General features: G+C 36.5%; 1 protein-coding gene across 5 annotated transcripts in view; it reads left to right on the top strand.

The window, feature by feature from the left end:
• The window catches only part of LOC106075845 (CD151 antigen-like), a 60,322-nt gene extending 38,522 nt beyond the window's left edge, over positions 1-21,800 (top strand). For all 5 annotated transcript variants that reach the window (XM_056044107.1, XM_056044111.1, XM_056044106.1 and 2 more), the window contains 7 exons: positions 9,083-9,234; positions 10,269-10,364; positions 12,065-12,256; positions 14,353-14,427; positions 14,558-14,659; positions 17,293-17,454; positions 18,184-21,800. In XM_056044107.1, the coding sequence (XP_055900082.1) occupies positions 10,281-10,364; positions 12,065-12,256; positions 14,353-14,427; positions 14,558-14,659; positions 17,293-17,454; positions 18,184-18,330 (762 nt within the window). In that variant the 5' untranslated portion in view covers positions 9,083-9,234; positions 10,269-10,280 and the 3' untranslated portion in view covers positions 18,331-21,800. The remainder of the gene's footprint in view (positions 1-9,082; positions 9,235-10,268; positions 10,365-12,064; positions 12,257-14,352; positions 14,428-14,557; positions 14,660-17,292; positions 17,455-18,183) is intronic.
• Positions 21,801-22,947: the final 1,147 nt, after the last annotated feature.

The following is a 22,947-nucleotide window of genomic DNA, read 5'->3' as shown; positions in this document are numbered from 1 at the left end:
AAACAACCATTACTCGTGTCTTATTGTGTCAAAGATTGGGTGTCAGAAGCTGGGCTATACTATCACTCTGTTGTTGTATTTTAATCAGAATAGTTTAAAAATAAAAAGTACGCTACACGGGCAAGCAGTCGCACTTAAGTTTTAGGGGCAATCCCCAACCAACATCATCTTCGGATTTCATCTTGATCTGGTGTGTGAACTTCAAAGCCTCTTGGAATGTAGGGGTTAGGGGAAATTACCACCGAGTCTCTCGTGTGTCTATTTATAGACATTACAACTTGCTGCCCCCCCCCCCCCACGACACGGGTGCATGAAGACCGGGGAAGCTGATGTGAAATTGTTACTCACGTTTCTCACCTGGGTGCTAGGTGTCTCTGCTTCGCCATCATTTCTTTTTTTCTTTCTCCCCGTTTGGCATTTCCACAGGAGGGGGGGGGGTAGGTCAGACAAAGGGCACTCTGCCACTTCATGCGTAAGTGTGACTTTTAAGGACGTTCCTGCGTACACGTTATATAAAGTGAAGAGGGAAAAAACAACAAAAACTGATGACGCTATTTCTGCGATTTTAACAAGAATTTTCTTGTGTGTACTCTCTACTCAGGGCTTTGAAGAGTTTTTTGTTTTTTTTTCATTTTTTTGGTCACCGCCCCTTGGACTGATATCACAGAACAGTCTATTGCTATCTTTGTCATAATAGCAGCGTCTTTTTTTTTCTATTTCCTTCAGTCTTTCTTGAGCGCAAATACATGTCTACCAAACACCACCGGTATAAAAAGGAAGTTGTTTCACTTCTGTGACTAAGTAGTACCCCTTGTCCTCATAATGCCTAAGGCAGGGGTTCTCAACCTGTGGGTCGAGTGACCATTTACCAGCTGTCGCCTAAGACCATCGAAAATATGGATTGCTATTGCCTACTCTTCTATTGCCGTGTGTGTGTGGAGAGGGGGGGGGTCGCGGCAGAGTGGGGCATTGTAAAAAGGGGTCGCCGAGCTTAAAAGGTTGAGAACCGCTGCCCTAAGGCGAAGTCACTCGTCCCTGGCAACAATAGCAGCAGGCCTGTAACCGGGTATTCCCGCATATACATTGTTAGCGCGAGGCGACTGTGAGAGAGAAAGGTTCTAAACATTATTTTAGAGTGGTCTCAACATTCACGAGGTGTAATAGCGCCACGTGACGTGTAGATGTGTAAACTTACCTGACATTACAGGGGGATCAGCGCTGGACGGACTGGGCTTCTGAACGTGGGTGTGTGTGTGGCAGCGTGTTCGTCTGTTTGGCTAGGACTGCCCTATTTATCACTTGACACGTTACGACGCGCTACTTGAGGCAGCCGCCCATCTTTTAGAGATTATGATGGGACTATCTTATCTTATATAATAAGACGTGACGTCAAAAAAGATGATTACGTCCTACGCGTCATGCATTTAGTCATGCATATTAACCAATGACTTACATTCTGCCAAGTCACTGGTTTTCCTGGCTAGCTCAGGCAACCCATTCCATGCTCTAATAGCACTAAATTTAGAAAGCCTTCAGGACAGAAGACTCAAAAGTAAAGTAGCAACTATGCATAAAACACTGAACCATAATCTTCAAATACAAAAACAAAATTTAATAAAATACTCAGAAAGACACAAAGATAAAGGCACATTCCTTCTCCCATATGCTAGGACAAATGTATACAAATACTCCTTCTTCCCTAGTGCTATTAGAGCATGGAATGGGTTGCCTGAGCTAGCCAGGAAAACCAGTGGCTTGGCAGAATTTAAGTTATTGCGGAATATGCCTGACGCGTAGGACGTAATCATCTTTTTTGAAGTAACGTCTGTATTATATAAGAAGATAGGGAAGAAGGAGCATTTGTACAAATTTGTTTTAACATATGGATCGAGCACCATGTTTTGTTGCTATAGATTCGATCAGTGAGTCTTGGACAACAAACAAGAGTTCGATATAGGGTCACGGAGGTCACGGTCGGAGCGAAACATTGAAGTCTTGGAGATAGTTTGCTTTTTTTTTTTTTACCTTGACCGATCCCTTAGTCTGTCTTAGCGATCCCCGAGACCTTGTAATATGGCTATGGAGTTTTAGTTTGCGTAGTTTACTATAATAAGCAGGTCACCGTGGGGTCCAATCGCTGTTGTGACACTGTCTCTATTCTCTTCGATTGTGATGCGGCCTTTAAAAGATGGCAGATGAAATTGTAATCACGATGGTTCCACGTATTTGTGTGTCCTAGTTTCTCTACATTTTGTAGGCTGACAAGTGCATTTAGGACTATTCAACTTTTTAATTGATTGGATTGTAATGACGATAAGTCACCCTGCCGTGGCGTTAGGGGCGAGGGGAATCTGACATGTAGAACCTCGGGAGGGCAGCTTTGATCCTCTTTTACTACGACCAGCCGTGATGCCTGTGATGAAGAGAGACTATGTAATCTTTATGCTAAGGACTTTTGTAGAGGTTTTATGGTATTGCTGTTAAGACGTGAGACTCTCGTTTATCCTAAAGTTTTATTCAACACACAACAGCTGGCATGCATTTAGAATTACTTCAATAATAACTTTCATGCTTATTACGTGGTCAGTGTAATTGAGTGTGTATGTGTGTGTGTTTCTATGGTGACGGTGGGAAGATGATATCGATTCGTTGTGAATGACGCAAGAGGCGAGGCATTGTAGTCAGCGGTCTTGTGTACAACAGACAACTCCAGAACGCCAGACTGTAAAGACGTGTCTCTGTAATGAGTTAGATTTTGTTCAAAATATCATTTTATATTATGACTTAAGTCTACTACAATTATTTCATTTCATCTCAAGTGTCTATATTGTAATAAAAGTTATGCATAATGTTGTTCACCAAGAATTTATTTACAAGATGAGATGTAATACGCCTACACCGGTTTAGTTATCTACCATCAGTCTTGTGTTGCAACTGTCAGTGCGCTGTGGACCAATGGGGGTACGGGGGGATTTAGGACAAGGTTTCCATGCTACCTTTAGGCTCTCGGCAAACCAATTCGGCACGAGTAGGGATTCGAACTAGGACCCCTCGTGATAGGTATCCCTGTAGCCACGCGGTTTTGGCCACTCCAAGTTTTTTTTTTTAGTGCCGTACGGTAAAAATGTGTAACACGTAAGCGGCCTAACACCTATGTCTAGATTTAAATTTGTACCTTTGGTGACAGGCAAGCGGCCTAACGTCTAGCGTGTCAACATTATTTTTAGGTCTTGTGACGTAAGACAAAGGCGGAGCCTCTGTTTAAACTGTAGACTTCAGTCAACTTTAGGATGCGGAGTGTGATACGTGGGCTAAGTCCATGGGGCTAGATCTACCTAAGATGTAGACTTTCTGTCAGGCCACCTCTCGCCTCTCTTTGTTCTTTGCCCCTTCCCCTACGCTCACAAGAAGGCGCCACTTGGACGCCCACTACAGAGAACGCGTGTGTGTTAATTGTTACGTTATGTGTCTACAAGTGACTGGCCCGTGAAATAGGAACCACATTTTGTTTGTATCATGTATCATTTGTTTGTATCTATGTATCATTTGTTTGTAACATGTATCATTTGTTTATATCTATGTATCGTTTGTAACATGTATCATGTGTAATATGTATAATTTGTTTGTATCATGTATCATTTGTTTGTATCTTGTATCATTCTTTTGTAAATTGTATTACTTGTTTGTATCATGTATCATTCGTTTGTTTTTACTGTATGTCTTAGAGATATACTTTACAAGAACAAATGTTCTAATACTATTTCACGTTCTCGTGTATCAAGTGAAACTTCCGAGATTTGGATACATGACAATTTTACAAAGGCGGAATTCGGTCAGAAAATAAGAAGTACATGTCCGTGTTTATGGTTTTGTTTAAAAAAAAAAAATCTTACACAGAAATACTCTTATTGTAAGCGTTAGAATAAAGCTACGCCCCTGTTTCACACGGTACTCGCTACGCCCCTGTTTCACGTGGTGCTCGCTACGCCCCTGTTTCACATGGTACTCGCCTGTTTCTGAAAGGTACTTGAGATCTACCGTTTCCGAAAATGATACTTAATAAAAGAGAGTCCTATGCGATCAACGTAGATCTCATTTCCTCAAAGGGGCACAACAGAGTGAGACACCACAATTAATTTAAACTAAATCCCGTTTGCAAAAAGTCCTGTGTTGTTTTTAAAAAAAAAGGGAAACTTCTCTGAAACAGTTCTGTGTCACACAATTAGAAAACAAAAGTGTGCACATTTAATGGGTCTCCAGGACAAGTAAGAGAGGGGTATTAATGGGAGAGTTTAGCTACGCATTTAGTTTTAACGTTACATGCGAAAAAGGGGTGGGGGTAAAATGTGTGAAATATAAATTATCGCCTCCACTAGGATTGGAACCCCAGAGAATCACTTCGGCAGCCATTTCTTGTACCCCCGCCCCCTCATTTTCACCAGTCTGTATTATTAATATTGGTCTCAGCCTAACGGATCAGATTTCACAGTCAATAGGAAAGTTCACCCCATTCGGGTCTTTCCTATGCTTCACGTCTGCTAGTACAATGTATTGATCTGTTGGGAGATTGGTCGAAGCTGGGATTTTGTTTTGTAATCTGTGGGCTCTGTAGACACTGGGTAGCCGGCAGCCAGGCGAATGGGGAAACTAATAACTAGCCGCCATACGGACTTAGTGACAAGTTTTTTTTTTTTTTGGGGGGGGGGGGGAGTTCTTGATAATTCTATCACGGCTACGTCCACAGCGTGGCGCGTGTTTTTGTCGTCTTTCAAGTTCTCACTTTTATGCCTTTGTTCTAAGTTTTAAAAAAGGTCTAAGCAAGTCTGAATGCAGAAAATGTGTTTACATAGGTCAGTGCATTGCCGTGTTGATGACTGCCGTGGTTTGAATGACGTTTGTATGGCTGGTCGTGCGCGCTGGACTGTCGTTCGGTCGTAGATTATCTTGAACTCTGAAGGAACATTCGAAACATGTGAAACATTTTACAAATACTTTTTTATTAATCTTTTAGACTGGTCTACATGTATCATTATTTTATTTTAAATAAGAAACAAATAAGAATCACTCTCCTGAAACATTACAATTTGGTACAACAAAAGAGAGCGAGAAAGCGAATGTGGTTTGTTTTATACACAAAACTCTTTGGCGGCTGTGGCCTTTTAGACGGGATCCATACATAGCGTTAAACCGAAACTCATCACATTCTCACCAGTGACCTCAACTAACTCTTGGACCAGTACACGCATTAACTCTTTCTCTCCTAATTGACGATATCATCGATGATTTGACCTCATTAAATTAAATCAATGTTTACTTTTATAAACTTTATTTTGTTTTCTATAAAAAGAGCATATGCTTTTTCCTTTCATTGTATACCAAATACAACATTTTCTGATAACAAATAACAAAGCTATTGAAGCTTAACCATAACATGGGGAATGAAATAGTCATGATCAACATGAAGAAATCCGTCGAAACGAGGTACACCAGTTACGGAGAGAAAGAGTTAAACAGACAGTGAATGAAAGACAATGGCGGCTGCTTCACTTTATGAACTAAGAGACAAGTGAGTCAGGCGAAAGTGTTGGGAGTCCGAGGATTAAATGTGAGCGCAGTAGTTCACGTGACTACCCAGACCCCATTGCGGCCCGCAAAATTTTGCCACATCTAATGCAGACAAAGATGTTGTCCCCCAAAAAGGGGGGGGGTCTATTTTAAGTTTTTTTCTTTTCGTCTTCTGCGTCTGTTGACAATATCGGCCGTCTGATGTGTTTGTTGCATGTAATTATTTCCCTTCTCTAACAATGACACGGTTGCTCTTTTTATAAGCCATCAAAAGCTATTGCACGTTTTTAGTGGTTGACAAAGTCAATGGCGAATTTTTTATTAGCGGTCGAATTTTTTATATTACCGGTAGTGTTTTCTAGATACGATGGTTTATACGTAGAGCTGTGTGTATATTGAAGCACACATGTACACTTAAGATTACGCTCTCTGAAAAGCGAATACTTGCGCTGCATTTAGTTTACATCATGACGAAATCAATACAAAAATATAGATTTTTTTATAAAGCTTTATATCAATTCAATCTGTCTGTCTGGTCAAAAGTTTGTACACTTTATTTCCCCGACACCCAATCTCGGATCAAGCTGACATTTTCAACGATTATTTCTGTTACCGGGTTTACCTGGTTTCTCCATCTCTGCATACATCAGTTTTAAAACAAAAGGACACGCTTCCACAGGGCCAGAATTAGCATCTATTTTGATCATCGTTGAGGCGTTGGCGTGATTTAATCGTGACAGTCAGAATGTCATACAGACAGCAAAAATACAAAAGCGGCCTTTCCGTACGACGGCCGCTAGAGATAGCATTTGACTGGGACTGTTTTATTATAAAATATCTTATAAGATAAGATGATTTTTATTGGTCCAATTTAATGGAAATTCGGTTTGACTACCATTGACCACCTCAGCATAACTACTGGAACAGTAACAATGTAGATACAAATTATTATTCACACAATCATATGTATCAATGAATGCCAAGTCTGCTTTAAATTAAATAGGCGTGACTGTTAGAGTTACACTTCTGCCGCAGCATGTAGCCATCATTAATACTCTTACAAGTTACTTGTCGTTGTAGATTTCTGCGCTCTCTTCTGTAGCTGGGCCGGGGGGGGGGGGGATCTTATTGTCTGTGTTGTCACTCAGCCGTCAAGCGGTTTACTCAAGCGTTCAGTTCCAGACATGTGTGTCGCCACGGTACAGCGGTTCGACATTTTGTTCACCCTGTCTGGTGCGGGTGTTGGCCGGGCTTGCAAAACATCAACAGAGCAGTTCAAAGTTCTAGACGTGTCACAGGCCGCCCCACTAGTCATAAGAATAGGCGTCAACAAATTCATGTCTTTTTTGTTTGACATTTCAAATCTGAACTTTCTCTACGGAACAATATAAGAAATCTGCACCCCTACAAAAAGAAAAAAAATGTATTATTTAATGTGAAAATCTATTTATATTAAATACTAATTATACATCACGTGACCTTATTGATCGTCATCGATTGTATTGTTGATCAAATCATTGCAAGTTTTGCTGATTCATGTCCCAATTTTTCCTCAACTAAAATTAGTTTTGAAACGATCAATTTTAAAATGGTTGTCCAAGAATGTCTCCGCTAAGTGGTTGGCTCAACAACTAGAGACGATCAATGGATTCAAACGCGACTAAATGTTAGGGAGTGTTTGTATATGTGTGTGTGTGTGTATACAATACTCTTCTGTGTGTCCGTGTGCTGTAGGACGCCAGCCAGTGTGTTTTGTGACGTCATTTATGCAAATGACCGGATTGGATTTTCACACACCATTTAATAGCCCTTTTTTTTCCCCCACTGGAGAATTTTTTTCTTCTCTGTGTGTTAGAAAGGATTGTCGCTAATGACTAACAGGCATGAGATTCTTGGTGACACATTAGTTTCAAGTGTACACATGGGAGTGCTACCCTCCACGCACTAAACATATCTCTGGTCACTGGGACAAATGTTAGGTCACTTCTGCTGTCATGACTTGGTAGGAACGTATGTCAAATGTTAGGTCACTTCTGCTGTCATGACTTGGTAGGAACGTATGCCAAATGTTAGGTCACTTCTGCTGTCATGACTTGGTAGGAACGTATGCCAAATGTTAGGTCACTTCTGCTGTCATGACTTGGTAGGAACGTATGCCAAATGTTAGGTCACTTCTGCTGTCATGACTTGGTAGGAACGTATGTCAAATGTTAGGTCACTTCTGCTGTCATGACTTGGTATACATGTATTTCCTCGCTCACTCCTTCTCCTTTAGTTTTGAGGCCAGTAGTAGAGGCTTACTAGAGGCAGGGCTCCTGTCACCTAGATCTAGTTGTCTTTCGCTTGGCTATGGCAGTCACGAAGATGTATAATCTAACGAGAAAATGTTAATTAAATTCGTCAATGTACAACTTCACACACCTTTTCTGCAGAACTAAATAGATCTATATAGGCAAGTGACAAGAGGCGGAAAAAGGGATGGGTCATATTTGTTGAAGAGTAATGAGGGTAGTACAAAATTAGCATGTAGATCTAGGACTATGTATGTTAGTATGTTTTGACATCCATCTATTAGCCGGTGGTGATGTAGTGGTTGCCCATTGCAGCCGGGGCCTTGCTGTCATTACCTTTCAGTACGAAAGCATATTTTAAAATAGCTTCGCTGACTCCCTTTTTTTTAAAAATTTATGCATTCTTATTTATACCTGTTTAAAATCCTGTACTAGACTCAATGTAACAAATCTAGATCTACATCATAGATCTTTAGACTATATTTTACATTCTATATGTCAAATATGTGTAGCTATAGTCTATTCTAGATCTACATCATATAGACTGTATCTTTCATTCTATAGTGTAGCTATAGTCTACTCTAGATCTACATCATATAGACTGTATCTTTCATTCTATAGTGTAGCTATAGTCTACTCTAGATATACATCATATAGACTGTATCTTTCATTCTATAGTGTAGCTATAGTCTACTCTAGATATACATCATATAGACTGTATGATCTTTCATTCTAAAGTGTAGCTATAGTCTACTCTACATGTACATCATATAGACTGTATCTTTCATTCTATAGTGTAGCTTCAGTCTACTCTACATGTACATCATATAGACTGTATCTTTCATTCTATAGTGTAGCTATAGTCTACTCTAGATATACATCATATAGACTGTATGATCTTTCATTCTAAAGTGTAGCTATAGTCTACTCTACATGTACATCATATAGACTGTATCTTTCATTCTATAGTGTAGCTTCAGTCTACTCTACATGTACATCATATAGACTGTATCTTTCATTCTATAGTGTAGCTTCAGTCTACTCTAGATCTATCTATGGCTTGATCAATGCGCTCAGCAAACAAAGCTCAGCTCCGGTTGAGTTTTGAACTCAGTTCTCCTATTAGGTACCGAGGCGGTTTATGTATTGTTTATGCCACTGGATCACATATCACAATTTTAAAAAACAAAATGCTGATCAATAAATGTAATGTTCTTGTCTTTCAGGTATTTCCTTCATGGAGGATCGGTGTTGGCATTAAGTCTTGCCCCCGCCAATACCAAGGATCTTAACTGCTGGGTGCCAGGACTAGACCAAGTTTGCTGCTGAGAATCTTCATGACCCAAACTCTGATCTAGTCAGCTGACCATAATAACAAGTAAGACAACTCCAATCGGTTTATGTCATGAAAAAAAAAAGCTATAGTAAAAAAAAAAATTAGTTGCAGATTAATTAGTCTGTTAGGTGTCATTTGTAAACGGTCTTGCCAGTTAAGCAGCTTACATATTGAGGCCATCATCCTTGTGGAAAGGGACATCACCAACAAATCTTTTGTCCTAGCTACTTATCATTGTAAAACAGAAACAGCTGGGTATTTTCTGGCACCTCTTTATGTTATTAAATGCTAGCAGATGTTTAGTGTGGCATAATGCTGTGGGCAGCTTTCTTAATTTTTCTGTATGACACTGCCTGAATTGTGCCAATGTGCCAAAAATCCAAACTAACCTTAATTTTTCCCAGCCTGAGATAGATCTCGGAGCATTAGCCAATAGAAGTTCTCGGAAAATCAGCCATGAATAAAATTCCCATTTTCTCCAAATCCTTTGAATCCTTGGTTTGGGGTTAGAGGTCATGTTTTCTACCAGCTAGCCATCCTGTTGCTCTATATCTTAAACACCTCCGTGCTCTTTGAAATAAGTTCCTCTTTCTTTGAGTTTGTTCAACACAATGTGAAGCAGTTTTCTGATTACTATTTTGTACCTTAGCAACAGAATCAATGTGCACAAGTCTAACATGTCTGGCAAGGATTTTTTTAGGGATTCAGTCTAACATTATTGCTGTAGAGTACCTGAGGCAAACTTTCTCTGATTTTTTCCCCCCATAAATTGTTACATAATGCTAAAGAGTTGTTGTTTTTTTTCCTTTTAATTGAAGTATGAATACTGTTGTTTATTCAGGAAATGAACTTTAATTTATTCGTTTTTTTAGCATTTATATTATTACTTACTAAAATTTGAATAAAAATATGTTTATTGAATGAAATTTTTTTTTTTAAGTATAAATTTATGGCTAGATTATTTGTAATGGCTTAGAGTTATTGTATTTTCGCTGTTAGTTTTTGTATAATTTCATAGTCAACTAGAAATACCGGTACAGTGTTTAATAAATTGATGTTTATTCTTCTTCTCCCAGCACCCAATCAGAATGCACAATCGACGGGATGACACCGGCTGTTGCAGCCGTATTTTCTTGAAATCCATTATGATAGTCTTCAATATATTTTACTGGGTAAATTGTTTTTTTCTTCAGTTGTTATTGTTTACTGATGTCAAAATTAGCAGAAATTTGAACTACTATTATATCATTGACATGCAGGCTCTAGTACAGGGGTTCTCAACCTGTGAGTCGCGATCCCCTTGGGGGGTCGATTGACGATTTGTCAGGGGTCGCCTAAGACCATCGAAAAAATGGATTGTTATTGTCTATTCTTCTGTTGCTGTATGTATGCGGGGGGGGGGGGGGGGGGGGGTTGCAGCAGAGTGGGGGATTGTAAAAAGAGTTTGCCAAGCCTAAAAGGTTGAGAACCGCTTCTCTAGTAGGTCTAGTAAGGCTAGAACTAGCTCTGGAAATTCTGTGAGTTTAGACACTGCTAGAATTATTTGAAATATGGTGTTTGGAAATGCAAAGGAAAGTAATAAATTGGGATTTGTTAGTTGATTCATTATGCTTGATAAATATGGATATGCAGTGATAAATAGTGCAGTGATAAATAGTGCAGTGATTCAGTACACGTATTCAGGTTTCAGTGTTTTGTTCCTTCCTGATTTGTATTACTATCTAGTTGATGTTTTTATGTCATATAGGTCACAGCAGTACTAATGACATTACTATTGACTTGTGGTATCATGGGGAAAGTATAAATGAACTGTGTAGATGAATTTAGACTGGAAGGGGTATATAATATTAACTTAAAACTCAATAGGCTGAACAAGATTAGCCCTGAACATTTGTTTACTTAAAAACTTGCCTCCAGTACTTGTTAGGTCGTATCCTTGATGTGGAATAATGAATGTTGAGAATATTTGTGTGACATCACAGTTTTGGCAGATTTTCCCAGTCTAGGTCCAATACTAAGTTTAGAAGTTTCAGGTTAACTCTAGTCTTGTGAATATAATCGGGGTACTTAACCTAGTTAGAGGAAGGAAGTTGTTTTTTTTTTAATATTCATTAAAAGTTGTTTAATTTAAACTCATTGAATTGGTTCAACAATTAACTTAATCTACTGGATTCACTCAACACAGCATGAAATCCACTCAATCAGTTTAACACTGACAATTGGAAAGTTACTAGCCTTTGAGTGAAATTTGTCTTTAAATAAGAAAATTTTTGACTAACAATATATTTAATTTGAAGTACTAAAATAACTGCTATAAAAAATTTTTAAAAGAAATTAAAGGATTTTGAGCTTATATTCAAAATGCTATTACATTTTCTTTTTAAGATAGCACTTTACTCATGGGGGGGTCATGGTGGCTGAGTGGTTAAATGCTTAGCTTCCCGAATTTAGGGTCCTGGGTTCAAATATCGATGAAGACTGGAATTTTGAATTTCGGGATTTTAAGAGAGCCCCTGAGTCCAGCCAAATCTAATGGATACCTGACTTTAGTAAGGGAAATTAAAGGCAGTTGGTCATTGGGCTGGCCACATGACAGCCTGCTCATTAACCATTGGCCAAAAAAACAGATGACCTTAACATCATCTGCCCTATAGACTGCATGGTCTGAAAGGGGAATTTTTTTAGTTTACTTACTGTACTCATAAATATTTGCATAAAAAATAAATCTGGTTAAGACAGATTTCTTAACATTCATTATAAATTCTAGAATTTTCTGTTCATGAAAAAAATTTATATTTTTTAATAAGGGACTCTTATTTGTTTTTTGTTTTGATGAAATGTCATTAACATTCTGTTCCTTTGTCATTGACAGCTGAGTGGAGTGGCCTTTCTATTGATTGGTTTAGGTAGCTTCTTTCTGAGGCACCACTTTGTCAGTTTACTGGACAGCCCACTGTTTCCCATCACGACCTACTTGTTTATAGGGACTGGAGGACTCATTGTTGTCATGGGTGCTGTTGGATGTGTCGGCACAGTCAAGGAATTCCGCTGCTGCTTGCTTTTCGTGAGTTGGGGAATTTTTTTATTTTTTTTTGACTTACACTTCATTGGTTGTTGGGTAAACTAGAGAATGTACTGTAGAAATGACTATCAATCAAACAGTGCTGGTATTTATGTTGTGCAGCTCACTGCTTCAAATGAGGGAACTCTGTGATAGTAGGCAAGTATTGACATAAATATTTTGACTCTTAGTGTTTGAAGCACAACATTCTAGGGCAGTGATGGTCAAACTCTGTCCCGCTGAATGGATTAAACCAGCCTGCCACATGGTTTGTCAAATAAATTAAAATAATTTCACGTACAATGTAAATATTATTAATGTGATTGTAAATACTGGAGTAATATTGAAAAATTGTTAATTGTATGTTTTCACTTCTGTTGCGTCTGCTGATTGGAAATTCTCAAAAAGGTAGCAGGCAAAGTTTCAGTGTATGTTTAATTTGATTCCAACAAGCAACTTTCTAGTTAGAATTTTTCTTTATTTCACTGTTGAGATAATAAATGTCATTAAAACATTTTAAGACTAACTTGTAAAGTTGATTCAGAATGTTGTGAATTTAAAGATTATTGAACATATAAGCACTTTTAATCAAATTTAATAGACCAGTTAGAGGAAACAGTGTTTGTTTTGAAGGACTGTAGCCTATTAGGAGATACAGGTTTTAAACATGAGTTTGGAAGTTGAAAAAGGAAATAGTCTTTTTTCTAAAGAAATGGTGGGTCTTGAAATAAGATCTTGATTGATGGTTGTTTTGAAAAAAAAAAAAGATTTTAAATGAATGCTTTTTCAATGTGGATTGTGAAGAAGTAAAACCATATCCGCAGGTTGAGTGTAATCATCATTTCAATGTTCAAAAATTAGAGTTGTGCAGGGGCTTATCAAAATCCAGCTTGCCAAATTTAATATTGTATGTTCAGAGAATCAGTGCAATGTTTGCATCTTAACTCTTCCGGTGCGAATTATTTTTATAGAAAAAATGAAGTTTTCCGGGATGAACACAAAGTTTCAAGAAGGATAGAGTTACTAAAACTAGCATAACTTTTTTATTTCATTAAATCTGACATATTTTATTTTATGAAAGGGCTACATAATTATAATAAATAAAATAAATTAAAAAAATATTTTTTCATTAATTTTAAACTGAGAATGGAAAAAGAAAATATTTCAACAATTCATTAAAAATCAATGTAATGAAAGATTTAACCGTTTAATTAAACATATAGTCCATAAATATTGAAAACTCACAAAACTTAACACATTTCATAATAGATAAACTAATGCACTAAGAAATTATATTATTTGCATTTTTCGGGTCCCAGGAAATAAACTTTTTTATTTTAAACATGTTGGTATTGCTTCGAACTTACTGCCAAATCAAAGAACAATCATGCCCACATCCAGAAAATAAAAGAAAAAGAGAGAAATAAAAAGTTTAACATAAAAAAAATAGTGAAATAAATATTATAAACCAAGTTACTCGCTGAGAGTAACACCGCACTCACCAGTGCTAGCGAAGTTACTCTAATTTAATTTAATAATTAGTGCACTCTTAAGAAATATTTACGTGCACAATTTGAATCAAATTATCAAATTATCATAAAATCTCTTAAGAGTTTATCATAGAGCTATTCTGCAATGGTTTGGAACTCATTCTCAATAGGGCTTAGACTAACTACATGCTTCACTATATTCAGAAAGTTCAAAACCTATTTAGAGTAGTTTGCCATTTTAATGCTCTTGTTTCTGTGTTATGATCTCACAACCTAATGTATATCTATTAACATCGATATTTAAAATTTGAAATTTAAAGTTTGCCCAATACGTTTTAGGGTGTTCAACTATAACTCTGACCTACTGTACTGTCAGAACTTTGAAGACATTTTTGAAGAGCTATTTTAAAAAATAAATTGGACATTTTATATTTAGTTCACATTTTCTTCATTCAGAGAAATTCCAATATGTCATATTTTTCTTTAATTTTGCAATTTATGTACTAAATGTTTCCTCTGCAAATAATATAATTATGACATGTGAAATTTTAAATTTGATGATCTAATGTAATATCTCCGTTGTATCTCAGTGATTTGTTTCTATTTCAGTATGCCTTTGTCTTGATGGCTGTGTTTCTGCTGGAGACCTGTGTTGGTGTTCTGGCCTACATGTATGAAAGTGCTGTAAGTGGACCAAGCCTTGAAGACTTCATTTAGAAAAAGAATCCTAGAGATGATCATTATTTATCATTACATTTCTTCAGTGAGCTTTCATCATGAAACCTGATTCTGTATTATTCCCTTTTCTGAACAGATACATGAAGAGTTGTCCAGAAATCTGAACAAAACCATGAATGAAAGATACTCTCACTTTGAGAATGATGTCACCAAAGCTGTAGACTTCATGCAAAGCACGGTAAGGCTTTTTTTTTTTTTTTTTCCAGCTGTGTAAATTTTTTTTAAATTTTGAAGTCATATAAAAGGAATAACTGAATAACTTACTATTGTTCGTGACCCTTGACCTGAACTCATGTCTAGATTCAATATTAAATGTACTTTTAATCCCATCTGTTCATGTTATCTGTCAATACACTATCAAGATGTGTTTTTGGCCTTGTTATTGCAAACATTTGTGACCTCGTGGAATCTTTTTTTTTTCTCTCTCTAACTTATCACATTGAAGAGCTATTAGAAAGCTTGTTTGAAAGTTTTGATCTTAGAAGTAAAAGTACTTCTAGCTGATAGAAAGTATCTGTGATCAACATTAAATGAAGGTGTCATGTGGCCAGCACAACATGCAGGCCTTTACTTTCTTTGAACTTGTCTAATTCAAGGGACATAACATCTGAAGAGCTGCCTAGCAACCAAAACATCACAGCAGAATAGGAATCAGACTGAAAGCTGGAGGATGAGCAGATGATATAACCTTTAACCCAATAGCTCCTATTTCCTGACAGGAACAACTCTTACCACGCCCTAAGCAAAGAGGGGTAACGATGAATAAAAAAAAAATCCTAAAAACAAGTATTTTGAGGGGAAAAAAAATCAAGTTTAAGATCTAATACTAATAAATAAAGAAACAACTTTAAAAAATAGAATGTAAAGTCAACAACCAAAAATTACAGACCTTCAACAACAGATGTTTGAGAAATATCTTAAAAACACACTTGTGTGACTTAAATAGAAAACACCAAATTGTGGGAGATAGGTGGAGAGAGAAATATAGAGATGCAGAACTTAGAAAGTGGAGATAGATTGGTCACAACTTAAGAAAAGATAACAACAGGCCCTAGTTTGGACCCTCTCTGTAACACACTGGTCACTGAATGTAGGTCCTGTTTCATATGTTAACGTGTAGATTATTATCAAGAGCTTGCTGGTGTGTTTACTCCAAGTGTGCAGAGTTGTGCTTAGTCTAAGAAAAAACTCTATGTAAATGACAAAACAGCTAGTGAGCACTCTACGAAATCCAGTGTAGCAGACATGAAGTTTTTACAATAAACATTTATAAATAAGTAATGCACTAGAGTGATTCTCCAGCTTTACATACTGTGTACATAGAATATACATCCAGTATAACAGCGCAATATAATCCCATAGAAATAAGATATGACTTCAGCACCAATATGTTCAACTAAGTGCAGCAATAGTCCACTAGAAATGTACATTCACACTCTTCAAGGACTTAGTAACAACTGCCAATATATTGGACTTTCCACTCTGAGAGGTTTTCTTAGTGTTATAAGCACGGTTTATAGCAGTGACTAGAAAGTCATGTCACTGTGATGTTCAAATAAGGCTGTGACACCCCACAAGGCACGTGACACCCCACAGGGCACTAGACACAGAGGACGATCCAAAAAGAAAATGGCGATGCAGTGTACTAGATGAAGCTGAGAAGCCAGGAAAGAACATGGTAGCAATTAATAGACTCGCAAGAGACCTTGGAGAGTGGCATGTTCTTACTGCGGCCTAATGTTCCATGATTAACACAAAAGACAGAGGATGGTGATTAGATCAATTAGAAGAAATACATGGGTGCACTTGCACCCCCCTGGTTTCTGAGTAGCCAAATTCTAGCCATATTTTTGCACCATCAGATCAATTAAAATTTAAGTAGCAACTGAACAAGTAGTGTTTCCAATAGTGACTCAATTACAATTGTAGTAGACAAGCCTATTGGCTTATCAGGAGTTTATGGCTGACTACGTACATGCACTCCTAGCCATTTTTTTTACACCTTCAAATCAATTGTGCTTAGAAGCAACTTAACATGTAGTGCTTCCACCAAAATAAAGTTAATAAGTATAAACTATTATTGTATCAAACTAGATTAGGCTCATCTCTAGTTCACGCCTCACCATGTGCCCTTTATTATAGGCTCTCAATTCAATATTCTATAGCATGTTAGTCATGCCGATTTGTTTTCATTTGCATATAATTAGTTATTATTATATTTGGTAAAGGCCTAGAATTTAAAAGTGTACGTTAAATAGTTCACATGCTAGTGTTTTTTTTATTTCTTCATGAAACAGACATTTACAGTGAACTTAATGTCGCATGGGTATGGGTGGTGAGGAGGCACCAGTTCTTTTCTTTAATATTCTTTGTAATAAAAAAAAGTTGAAGCTACGACTTTGAGCCTTAGGTGGCTACTTGCACCTCCCTGCAAAAAGTCCTGCCGGCGCCCATGAAGAAATAACTTCTTTATTTGAATGAGACATTGTTATCATATGGTCATAGAACAAACTAAGAATTCTGCCAGATCTAGACTTGACTGAGATTTACATTAAATTTGATAAAGACTTCATAGGGTATACAGACTTAGTAGAAATTAATTAGAAGAAAATTGTTTAAATTCCCAAAAGTATATAAGTGGTTATTTGGTGAATGCTTTGTGTTCAGTTAGCCTGCTTAAGCAAGTTGAAGCATTATGCATGTTTAGCATATAACTATTGTTCACTCATTAGTTTGTCAAATTGAACACATTCATGTGCAATAATCTGGCTTGTTTATTCCTTCTGATAAGGGTGTTGTTTCTAATTTTAGTTTGAATGCTGTGGTGCCACATCAAGGAATGACTGGAGATACTCAAAATGGATGGAGACCAGGCCTCAAAATGACACCAGATTAGTTCCTGACTCTTGTTGTTTGAAGTCATCAAACATGACCTGCGACTTCACTGCCCAAATGACCAATGTTTTTACAGAGGTAAGGCACATATCTCCAGCATATATTTCTGGCCGGCCACAAGCGGCACATCTAGAATCTACTATTGATACCAATTTTAAAAAGTTTGTTCCATTTGTTTTTTAACTTTTTTCTGTGGCATTTTATGTCACGAGAGACAGTCTTTTCCCTTTGCCACTTCTCATGCGACTAAAGAGGCCAATCCTTGATACACATACATGCGACTAAAGAGGCCAATCCTTGAGTCACATACATGAGACTAAAGTGGCCAATCCTTGATACACATACATGCGACTAAAGAGGCCAATCCTTGATACTCATACATGCGACTAAAGAGGCCAATCCTTGAGTCACATACATGAGACTAAAGAGGCCAATCCTTGATACTCATACATGCGACTAAAGAGGCCAATCCTTGATACTCATACATGCGACTAAAGAGGCCAATCCTTGAGTCACATACATGCGACCAAAGAGGCCAATCCTTGAGTCACATACATGCGACTAAAGAGGCCAATCCTTGAGTCACATACATGCGACTTAAGAGGCCAATCCTTGAGTCACATACATGCGACTAAAGAGGCCAATCCTTGAGTCACATACATGCGACTTAAGAGGCCAATCCTTGATACACATACATGCGACTTAAGATGAAAGAACTTTATTGACAAATATTAAAGCCTCTTTTATGAGTTTCAAATCTAGTTGTTGATTTTATAATGAGCCATTGACATTTTTTTCCTCTATCAGGGTTGTGTTGAACATTTAGAAAAGTTCATCCGTTTTCATCTGATCTTGATTGGCGGTGTTGGACTGGGCCTGAGTATATTACAGTTATTTGGCATCGTTTTCTCCTGTTGCCTGGCACACAAGATCAAAGAAGAAATTAATTTATAAAGACAGAGGCAGTTTTTCAGTTCTGAGGTTAATCTTGTCCAAATCTAAGGTGTACACCTTGAGTGCATTGATCATAGATACCTAGAGTTAAAAGCTTAATAGGAAAAAATAGGGTCAGAATCAAGTTATCTTTTTTTTTTTTTTTTTAAACATTATGTAAATAATATGTTATATGTATTTCCTTTCAAGTTGTTCTACAATAATGACAAAAACATACATTTTATTTTTGTAAACAATATATGGTTGAGAGACAGGATACTATTTTGATTAGGATTATTAGACACTTAAATACCAGAAAAGCTGGCTGGACATTGTAAAAGAATGAACTGGACTCTCTCTCTCTCTCTTGATATCCTGCTAAGAACAGCTGCTAACCTGGGAAAATGGAGGGATTTGGTGACATGAACTGTCACAGCGCCTCTATGATGAAAGTCATGGGACAGATGAGAGAGATGAAATACCAGACAGATGGCTAAAATCCACATGTACTTCTTGGCCACACAGACTGTTGAATTTTGTTTCACCTAACATTTAGATCTAGGAGGGATTTTGAAATAGTGGATTTTAACACTGCCTGTGTGTGGCATCTATTAGTTGCTGTGAAACTGGGTAACTACAGCATGCACTCATGAACTTTTGACCCCCATGATCTTAGTCTCAGTCAATGAGTTGATGAAACCGAAAGTGAACTAATGTCATTGTGACTTGACTCAGAGAAATCTCAAATTTCTGTTGGCGTACAGGGTGCAAGAATGTGACACTTGAAAGGTTAGTTTGATTGTATGTGCAGATTTTTCATAGTGTGCATGCATACACTGCAGTGAATGAATGAGTCACATGTTTAAATACTAAACAAATAAATGTACAATTTTGTACATGTTCTATGTAAATATTTTTGTGTCTTTTTTTTTAATTTCAAAATTCAAGCAGTTCAAAATGTAGAACTGCTGAATGATTGTAATTCTTTACTTATGTCAGCTCTGACAGCACAATAATTTGTCAAAATGTGTAGTCTAATTTCAGTCTTCCTTAGTTATGAATTGTTTTATTTATTGTCTCCCTTAGTTGTGACATTCATTGTCTTCTCTAGTTGTGCCTCTGGGTGCAGTTGCTAGTAATGCCCCTGAGAATCAGTGTTTCACAAGGGCTTAGGAGAATCCCTGTTATTCTGTGAACAAAGTTTAATAAGTCGTTGGGTAGATGTGCAGTTGAAGATTGGAGGATTAATATTTGACTTAAAAAATATTTGAATGGTAGTCATGCCCACTGAAGAATGCTTATGTTAATCTAATATTCGTTCCCTAAACGGAATGTGTCAATTTTATATTTCTAAGAGGGCAGCCTGGGATATCTCTTGGCGAGAGTCAATGATTGGTTGTGAAAGTAATTTGTTTGCCAGTGAACTCACACTATTTATGTGTTTAATTGCTGCCAAAAGTTGGTGTTTGTTTTGAAATCAATATGCGTGGTGATTATTTTAAATTATGATGCATTACACTATGTACACTCCAACCAGTTACAAGCGTTTCAAATGCATCAACTTTTAACCACACTCATTCTTTTCAAACACTTCAGTTTAGCGTGCCATTTTTTTTCTGAAAAAAAATATATACCCATAACTTATTTTAAGAATTAAAGCAACACCAAGACAGGAAGATGGTACTATGACCCATCTGTGAGTTAAATTTTGAAATGCCTTCTGGGGACCTCTCTCTGAATTTGTTTTGTTTGGCTTATAGAAGGATAACTGCAATATACATTGATTTAGCATGCCAGATTTAGCGTGCCCTTGACAAATTTACAATCTGGCATAAGGAGATGCAGTTGGCCTTTGGCTGCAATACAATCTGGCATAAGAAGATGCTTTCTCTACATATCTGCTCATGTGTTAATTTGACCCATTGATGGGATAAGTCTTTTTTTTTTGTTTGTTGTAATCAACTTTGTAACTTAATTATATGTAACTTGATATTTGTATTCTATTTATATGTATCTATTTTTTGTTACTAGATTGATTCTATTGTATGGATAAGGTGACTTCACACTCAGCATTACTTGATAGGATAATTCATTGACTTGTGAATATATATGGCTCATTTAACATGTACATTTTAAAAAATTAATAAACACGTTCTCTTTTTTTTTTTAAAATTACATTATATAAAAATATATATTTTTTAATCAAAGATTTTTTACTCAGCATTGTAACTTCGTCTATTCTTACAGAAATACAAATGTCCATAGTTTTAGTTTTAGCTAGGTGCCTTGAGGTCAAACTTTTTGTGATATTTTCTAATCACAACTCAACCATTACTTTCAGTTGGAGTGGAGTTTTATTTAAGGGATGGGAGAAAAAATTAATGTCACAGATATAACATGGTGGACATAGCTTTATAATTCTTCCAGGTCACCTTTCTGTGCTCTTTTGTGTGCTAGATTTAGGTTCAACTCTTCCAGGTCAACCTTCTGTATGTGCTGGAACAAGTGTTTGGCTGGTAATGTCAGTCATGAGTCAGTGATTAGGCTTGTGTAATCATTTTCTTTTTTGAAGTAATGTCTGTATTATATAAGATGTAAGTGGTTCAGGTAGAACTTAACATACTTTGATTATGATTTCCCCCCTCCCCCCTGCAATGCAGCTAGTACACTGTTTTCTCAACACAATATGAACTGGACAACCAAAATCTTTTCTAAATGTCTTTTTTTTTAAAGACAATTTTGTTTTGTGTTCTTGTTGGATTTCTTAAAACTATTTTATTATCATCAAATTACTTTGAACACTGACTTTGATTTCACCTAGTGTCAAGTATATGTTTATGTAATGGATTTTTTTCTTTGTAAGTTTTTTCTTTCCATACAAGACTGGAGGGTGTGGGGAAGGAGGGGTAATCTTGTGATTTATTGATTTTCTTGGGGTGTACAAGTTCATGTTTTTTTTTTATTCTTGTTTCCCTTTCAACTTTTTTTTTTTACTTGCATAAAATATGGATCAAAAGTTGTAATAGTTCAAATCTTTGCATTCCATTAGATTGTTTTTTTTCAAATAGAACTGTATACAAATTTGTTTGGCGCAGACAGGCAGTAAAATAACATGGTAACAAAAAAGTCTTTTAACCCTTAAAGTGCTGAGCTTTTTTACAATGAGTACGTACAAAATGGATTTACAATGCTAGTGTTTAGAGGCTAAATTACCAGACGCGTCTAAAGGGTTAAGGAGATTCATTTCATTTCTTGTGTTCTCAACCTTTTCCCGCTTGTTTCTAGTTTCACTTTGAATACTTTTGCTATTCTGTATTGAATAAGTTTGCTAAATGTTTGAGTGAAATGTTCGTTGTAGTCTATGAACAATATATATACAAAATTCAACTCAAATCGACAGATTTCTAAATTATGTACAATTTTCTTTTTTATTTTAGCAATTTAGGCTATGTTTTTTTTATCATGTACCAAATTATTTTGTGTGTGTGTGTGTGTAAAACATCATGCTGTGTCAGTACCTGTGTCCTGTGTTTTGTGAAGGATAACACATACAGTAAAGACGACACTGTTTGCAATATTTTGAAACTTCTAATTTTTTTTTAAAGAAATAAAAGAAACATTTTTAAAAACTTTAAAAGGTTTTTTCTTTTGAATTTCTTGTTGAGATTTATTTTATTGACTCCTAACCATCGCCCCCCCCCCTTTTTTTTTTTGTGTGCTTTACTAAGGTTTTCAACCATTGTACACTCTAATAGTCTCCCTTTGGATTCTTGAGATAGAAATAAATCTGTTGACATCTCTACTTTGTGATCTATTAGTATTCTTGAGATTAGAAATATGGATACTTTGGCATCTCTTCTGTGTTATCTCTTGATTTCTGAGATTGAACTATAAATAGTACTCTTTGGATTCTTGAGATGATTGTCATTTGTGGAATTCAACTCTACAAAAAAAAAAAGAAAAAAAACTCTATGTCAGGGGTGCCTGTGATTATATCTGTCAAGGTGTGTTGGAAAATGACACTGAAGTAAATGATTCAGAAACCATTTCATAATTTTTTTTTTCCATATCGAATACACGATTAAGCTTGCTTTACAACCATTAACTAAATATGTATAATAGATTTAACCAACATAATTATAATTTAATATATAATATATAAGCGCTTTAACAAGCACTCAAGGCTACATGAGAACAGAAATCAAGACAAAAGTTAAAAATGGCTCTGAAATAAATATGTTTCTACAAGGTAAGTCTGAAATGTTCTTGGACGTAGTATATGTGTGTGTGTGTGTGTCTTTCTCTGGTGGCTGTGGGTAGAGGTTAGCTATGAAGTGTGAATGATGCAAGATAAGCGGGATTGTCGTCAGCGGTCTTAGGTAGACAGACGATTCCAGAACGTCTGACTGAAAAGACGTGTTATTGTAGTGAGTTACATTTTGTTCATTATACTTGTTTATATTATGACTGTAAAGTCTACTACATGTATTTCATTCTATCTCAAGTATACTGTAATAACAAATATTGATAATATTGTTCACAAAGACTTTTGGCCAAGCCAAGCCATTGGACTTGAAACAAAAAAAATAGGCCTACACCTACTTGACACAGTCGTCATCCCAACAGCGACATGATTCA

Source organism: Biomphalaria glabrata, chromosome 10, assembly GCF_947242115.1.
Source record: "Biomphalaria glabrata chromosome 10, xgBioGlab47.1, whole genome shotgun sequence".
NCBI lineage: Eukaryota > Metazoa > Mollusca > Gastropoda > Planorbidae > Biomphalaria > Biomphalaria glabrata.
Note: the sequence above shows the minus strand (reverse complement) of the source record. Positions and strands in the feature narration are given on the sequence as shown.